General features: G+C 44.1%; 1 protein-coding gene across 1 annotated transcript; it reads right to left on the bottom strand.

Annotated features, from left to right (window-relative positions):
* Positions 1 to 1415: 1415 nt before the first annotated feature.
* LOC132589619 (Golgi reassembly-stacking protein 2-like) lies at positions 1416 to 5828 on the bottom strand. The gene is given in 4 exon segments (XM_060262367.1): positions 1416 to 2185; positions 3430 to 3578; positions 3581 to 3946; positions 5637 to 5828. Coding segments are annotated over 3 exon segments (1038 nt in total). The 5' UTR covers positions 3912 to 3946; positions 5637 to 5828; the 3' UTR covers positions 1416 to 1627.
* Positions 5829 to 7235: the final 1407 nt, after the last annotated feature.

Here is a 7235-nt window from a genome sequence, read left to right as displayed (position 1 = left end):
CAGTTCTCAGACTGATTTCCACTGTTTCCAGACCGAATTGAACTGTTCCAAAACTCAAACTCCCCTCAGAGTTTTTCTGCTGCCGCCTCTTGCATTTTGATACATTCTTGTAACCTTGGTTATGGACTAGCCAATCGTTGCGAGCTGTCTCCAGTCAACAGGCCAGCTGCCTGAGTCCATTACAAGGGGATTTTTAAAAATCAATAATTTTAATTGCATTTTAGAGCTCCAGTAATAATTGAATTTTTTTAAAGCTCTCCAGTGGGAACATTGCAGCCATCAGAAGTTCATGGAGAAAAGTGGTGCAGAAAACTCCCATGTGGAAACTCTGTCACTAATGTGTGTACCTCTGCATTTACAGTGGCAGTGAAAGGAACACAGATAATCATTGCTGTATGGGAGCATCCTTATCTCTGTGCTGCGTGTGTGGAATGCATGATTTTGAATAACATATTTAAAGGAAAATGTTGTTGATAATATTTGTGTGCTTAGAACTAGAAATAAGCACAATTTAACTGAAAGGATTGTTCAGATTTTAAATGTTAATAATCAGGGCCTTTTTTGAGCAGCAATGCACAGGAACGCAGTTCCAGTTGGCTTGGTGTCAGGGAATGTGGCCTAATATGGAAATTAGTTCTTGCTGGGCTTTTCTGCAAAAAAGCCCCGTATGAAACAATGGTGATGCCAGGGGTGTGTGGCCTAATATGCAAATGAGTTCTGCAAAAAAAGCCCTGCTAGCAATAATCATTTTGTATAGTTAATTTCCTGAAGATCAGGTACCAACTGGAATTAAGTGATTCTTCCCCATCAGTCATTAATTTTCAGGAAGTACTGTTTACATTGACAGCTGATAATAGCAGTCTTGTTCACTGTTCCAAACTTGGTTTTTGTGGAATTAATTTGAAAGTAGTATTCAAACTTAGTGGTTATGGTTCTATATCACATGGATTCATCTTTCATAATACAGAAGTTTCCTTAACATACAAGGCCCCAACAGAACTGATGCTTCATTTATTTCAGATATTTATATTACATCTTTCCACCAGCATAGCAGATAAAAATATGTTTCTTTTCTTTTTTAAAAATCAAATATCTTTAGTTGGAAGGTACTTAGAGTGCTACAATGTACAACATGGACAAAAGTACATACTTCATCCCCCTTACCAGGTATTTACCCAGATTACCATTCTTGCAAAGTACAAGAAATATGATATATAAATGCCCCAAGCATGACCCTGATTCTTTCTTCTAACAGAAGCAAAATTTAGGGGGGGGGGGGGGAGAGGCAGGGTAGAGCGAAGAGTAAGCAAGGAGGCCCAGCAGACTACAAGTGTCAGATCAAATTTTTAAAAATACTATTGATTTTGGCAGTTGAAGTCCACTGAATCTACCTTGATATTTTCTTTTTTTGTGTGTTTTTATTTCTTAATATAAGCACTTGCCCCCTCCCCACACCAAGTACATTGTAAAAATCTCAGGCCTTCTTTAATGATGTCACCCAGAACATATTTAGAGGAATCCTTATCGCAAAATACAAGCCTTGCAAGAAATTCAAGCTAGCTTGCAATTTTAGATATTTATTCTGCCACTGAATAAATACAGCAAAGCCCAATTCAGTTGTTGTGAGTTACGATGATTCAGTTGAGGCTGGCTCTGTCATCAGTGGAGCTGCATTTTCATTAAGCGTGGCGGCTTCATCTCCCCTCTCTTCAGGAGCAAGCGCCTTGGCAGCTGGAGGGCTTGGTGTAGTATCGAGGGTGAATGTAGATGTCTGTTCCACACTTACAGTAGTGCCAGGATTGGTAGGTACGCTCCCCATCAGGGCAGTGGAGGCAAATAGGTGGGCAGATGGGCAGACTTCTGTGACCAATGGAAATTGTGCCAGGAATTCAGGCAACAGAGGTGCTATTCTGGAGAGATTTAGAGGTGGCAAAGAAGGAAGTGGCAGCAAACCAGGATGCCCGATGCCTATTAATTTGGGACCAGGAATTAAGTGTGGGGCGGGCAAATTAAGGTTTGGGATATTACCCAGATTGGGAAGCCCTGCCGTTAAAGGCATCAGTCCTGGTAAAATAGTTGCTGGGTTAATGGGTGGCACTGGAGTCTGACTTACTGGGGGTCGCAACAATGGTACTGTAGGAACATCTGTACTGAGCACATTTGTGACAGGCAGGCTGCCAATTACCTACCGAGTCCAGTACAAAGTGTTGGTTATTACCTTTAAAGCCCTATATGGCCGAGGACCAGCCTACCTAAGGGACCGTCTCTCCCCATATGAACCCCAGAGGGCACTGAGGTCAGTGGGTAAAAATAAAATGACCATCCCTGGGCCGAGAGAGGTCAAACTCCAAAACACCAGAGCACGGGCCTTTTCAGTTGCAGCTCCTGCACTGTGGAACCAGCTCCCGGAGGAAGTGCGGGCCCTGCGGAGCCTCGACCAGTTCCGCAGGGCCTGCAAGACCGCCCTTTTTAGACAAGCCTATAACGATATCGACTGCTGAGCTGCTAGGAACAAAGAACCGCCATCTATAATATTATCTAAACTGGCAGAACCAGCGCCAGAACAGTTTTATTGCTGCCAGATATATATAATGTAACTTAAACTATGTATTTTAACTTAACTAACTGGTTTTGATATGTTTAACTTTAATTGTTAAATTTAATGTTTTATCTATTTATGTTAATGTTGAATTGTTGTTAGCCGCCCTGAGCCGCCTAGGCAGGGAGGGCGGGATATAAATAAAATTTATTATTATTATTATTATTATTATTATTATTATTAGAAGGAGTTGAGCTAACAGAGAGTCCAGCCAGACCCTGTTCAATTCCTGTGGTGTTCTGTAAAGCCATCTTTGAGTGGGCTAATAGATGTATTAGATCAGGGATGTCAAACTAATTTGTTATGAGGGCCGGATCTGACATACATGGACCAGGCCATGTCAAGCTGGGTCATGTGTGTACCTATTTAAGATTAGGTAGCAGAGATATAAACTTTATAAGGGAACACAGATCTACACAATTAAAGAAGTTTTTAAAGAAAAACTTAAAACATGAGTAGTCTTTGGTCTTAAAGGTGCTTTCTTTGTAAGATGCTGTTGCTGCTGCTGATGGCTCTTTCCTTCCTTCCCCAGGGGACCAGGAGGGAGAGGAGATGCAGCCAGTTAAAGGAAGGGAGGCTTGGCTCAGTAGCTCTACTGTGCAATTGTGAGCCTGGCAAAGCAAACTCTGCCTCTCCCCCTTCCTCCCTAAGGAAGAAAATAGAGGTTTTTCTTTGTAGCTCTTGTTCGATTGAGCAAGCCTGGCAAAGCAAGCTGTGATGCAGAAGGAAGCAAGAAAGAGGGGAAGGAAGCAGATGACAGCCAGTTCCTTGAGGGCCAGATAGGAGCCCTCCAGGGGCCTGAATTGGCCCCCAGGCTGCATGTTTGACACCCCTGTATTAGACAATTGTCCTAGGAGAGAAATTTTCTTTCCCTCTTCAAATCGACGTATTGGTATTCGGTGCAGGTATCTATAACCAATGTCACAGCCTAGGGTTCCTTCTCTGCCCCACGAGGAGTTCGGGGTAAAAACAATTACCAGCAATTATCTGTATCTATGTTGTACACATAAAGTTTTAATGGTTTGCCCTGATGTGTCTTGATAAGGGAAAATAAGTCTTCAGACTTGTTCATGACAGTATCTGCTCCAATTATGTAGTTGCTGTGAGATCTAAGACCTGCCAGTGCAGCAGGAGAATTTGATTCAACTTCCAGCACATGCCAAATGTTTTTATTGGCACTGTCAAAGATGCAAAAATGAATGCTAACCCCTAGAAGGCTCTGCCCACCCCACATGTGGCTGGGAGTCACTGATTTCTCCCTGAGCTCCAGCATCTTGCTGATGTAGACCAGCATCTTGACAGGCTTCTCCATGTTTGCTTTCAACAGGTCCTTGATGGTGTCATTGTCTTTATTTACAGGGTTGCTACTTTCTGGAAAGTCAGGGAAATGGGAATTGGTCAGGGAAAGTCAGGGAAATTGGTCTGAAGTCAGGGAAAGTCAGGGAAATTGTGATTAAAATATATTTTAATCAGTGGATTTTTGACCTGCTGCTGCAAGTTCATGATCTGTTCTTGTGGCAACTGGAATAGAGAAGTAGCAGAATGTAAGTAAAACTTTTAATGATGCCCTTTCCCCGCTCCACCTTTTTTGCAGCTGCAACCCCCAACTAGCCTAATGTGTTTGTTGAGCTCTGTCCCTGCATGATTTCCAAGGTCTGCCTGTAGCATTTGCAAAGCAAAGCTAGTTCAAACGTTTAGCAATATACAAACTTTAAACATATGTTTTCATCCTTACCTGCCAGTACTGCATTTAGGAAAGGAAAGGAAAGGTACCCTGTGCAAGCACCAGTTGTTTCCAACTCTGGGGTGATGTTGCTTTCACAACGTTTTCGCAGCAGACTTTTTACGGGGTGGTTTGCCATTGCCTTCCCCAGTCTTTTACTGTACTCATTTTACCGACCTTGGAAGGATGGAAGGCTGAGTCAACCTTGGGCCGGCTACCTGAATCCAGCTTCCACCAGAATCGAACACAGGTTGTGAGCAGAGAGTTCAGACCACAGTACTGCAGTACTGCTGCTTTACCACTCTGCGGCACGGGGCCACTTCATTTAACTTACATATAAAAATACGCATGCTTGTGTATAGAATGGACATTTTGTCTCCTGCTAAAACCCAGCACAGAGTTGCAAATGAGTTTTGCTGCTGTTGCAATTAGGCCAAGTAGGCACTGGCCTAGGGGCCCCCACCCATTTAGGGGCCCTGGGCTGCCTCTTCCCAGCTTTCACCCTGCTTTCAGCCCTCCCAGCCTGCACGCGCAGCCACCAACCAAGCCGCTCTTTGCCCGACTTGCCTGGTGTGGCTGCTGCTGGCATTGTTATCAAGTTTGCCTCTCTCTGCTTCTCCCCTGCAGCTTAGTAAAAGGGGCTTTTAAGAAGGTGCCTGCAGGGGTGCAGCAGGGGCTGTGGGCAGTGGGGCAGGCACTCTGACTCTGAGATAATTTGCAAGCCCCCCCTGAGATTTTGACTGCCTAGGGGCCTCCACAGGGTTTAATCCGGCACTGCGTTGTTGTATTTCACAGACAACTATTAGCACTTTTTTCTCTGTACCATGCAAAGTAAATGCAAATGTGATTGCTTTTTCCTGCTGGCGTTTACAGAGTACCAGCTCTCTCACCCTCTTTCCTGACTTCTTCCATGCATAAGGGTTGCAAATGAGGGTTGTCTGCTTCTCTAAATTGCAGAAACTCCACCTCCTTTCTTGCTGCTGAACTGCTTTGGGAAAGTTCCTACTTATTAGCATTCAGAGTTTACTTGAATTGAAGTTTGTATCTTGGTGTAATTTTTGGTGCAATTGTCAGACAGATGTTGCTGCAGTTAATGTTGAAAGAAGCTGATATTAAATCTCTTAACTTTGACAAATATTTTTGCAGTTGAGACTTGTGTAGCTGTAGAGTGGAACATTTCATTAAGCGTTGCATTAATGCAGCACGGCCTATTCATTTTTTAACTTGTGGTTATATTTGAATGGTGGTCAGGGAAATTGACAAATGTTGGTCAGGGAAAGTCAGAGAAAGGAAAAATAAAATTTTAGTGGCAACCCTGATTTAGTCTTGAACCATTAATAGAAACAATAAAATCAAAGAATGGCTCCAGCCCAGCTCTGTATTCTGGTGAATTTTCTTGCACTCACAGGACGTGGTAGCCTTCGGTGCCCTGGCTGGGAATCTCCACCCTCTGCAGCAAGTCCATGGCTCAAGCCTGGTGGTGGCCTCCTCCTTCCCCTTGCCACCACACTAAGGATGTGGCACTCGGTTGGTCTGGGCTGGTGCACAGGAGCCTGGGAAACAGGGGGCCTCCACATGGTAGCTCGATGAACAGCACCACCTTCTGGGCTGAGCTCAGAAATGGAGTGCTTAAGGCATACATAGAAGCACAGAGGACAGGGCAGCAGTGGTCCACTGCTGTAGCGTGTGAGGCGGATGGAATCAAATAAAGATCAGTTTCAATGAAGTTTTCAACCCTAGTAGTGTTAGTCTTCCACATACAGATGTTTCATTTTACAGCAAGTTAGCAGTTTTCCTTGTATCATGCTTCTAGTAAGATGGGGCAAAGAGCCAGCCCCTTCCAGAAGCATCTGCCCTGGTTTAGCAAAGGTGTCAGAGAAGCTCCTGTTATATGGTTCTTGCGGACATATTGCTTCATGGCTGTTAATGTCCTCACAGGAATAGCACTGATGGAATTGTCATGGCCATGACAGTTCTGGTTATCTTGGGTTCAGTGGTAGTGCCATCCCCTGACTGGGTGACAAGTATAGGTGACAAGTTATATTATGCTAGCTATGGATTTCCTTCTTGATGAACAGCAGTACGAGCCCAGACTAGATGTTCTCTCAGCAAACATGACCATCACATTTAAAGGGATCACACTCCTTTTAAATGCCTTCCCTTCATTGGAAATAATGGAGGATGGGGACACCTTCTTCTGGGGTTCATAGCATTGGACCCCTCGGTCCAATCTTTTTGAAACTTTTTTTGGGAGGGTTATGAGAGGCAGCAGATGCTATGCTGAAAATGTGGTGCCCCTATCTAAAAAAACAGCCCCTCAAGCTCCAGACACTCATTGATCAATTATCTATTAAACCCTATAGGAACCAGTCTCCATAGGGTATAAGAGTGCCCAGCAGATCCCTCTCCCCACTTTCTGATAGCCCTGAAGTGGGGCGAGGGCCTTCAAACCAAGGGATCCCCTGCCCCCAACTGGGGATTGGCAATCCTAGTGGTCCCCATTAATAATAATTTATGAGGGTAGATTGGCAGGTCCAAGTGAGGAGTGCTTAATCTTTACTGTGCCAGTATTTCCCCCCTGCAAACTCCCCATAAAGTTAACTTTCTGTTTTGGGACCTGGATGGCGAAAAAATTCAAAATTGTATAGGAAGGGACTATGAAGGAACACCCTCCACCCAAGAAGTCACACCAGTGTTTCTATTATTGTAATTGCTATCTGTCCATGGACAGGCGTCCTGCTGCAGAGTGATAGCTAAGAGAAAAAGAGAGGGTCTGGAGATAGTAGCTGTTTGAGACTAAGCACAGTTAAAATATAGAGTTCAACCAACGCAAGGAACTCCAGTTTTGCAGAGAAATAGTTTTAATACATACACCCCTCCTAATGTGGGGCTCCAATTGAATAGCTGCTATAA

The sequence above is a fragment of the Heteronotia binoei genome, chromosome 21, assembly GCF_032191835.1.
Source record: "Heteronotia binoei isolate CCM8104 ecotype False Entrance Well chromosome 21, APGP_CSIRO_Hbin_v1, whole genome shotgun sequence".
In the NCBI taxonomy this organism is placed as follows: Eukaryota; Metazoa; Chordata; class Lepidosauria; order Squamata; family Gekkonidae; genus Heteronotia; species Heteronotia binoei.
Note: the sequence above shows the minus strand (reverse complement) of the source record. Positions and strands in the feature narration are given on the sequence as shown.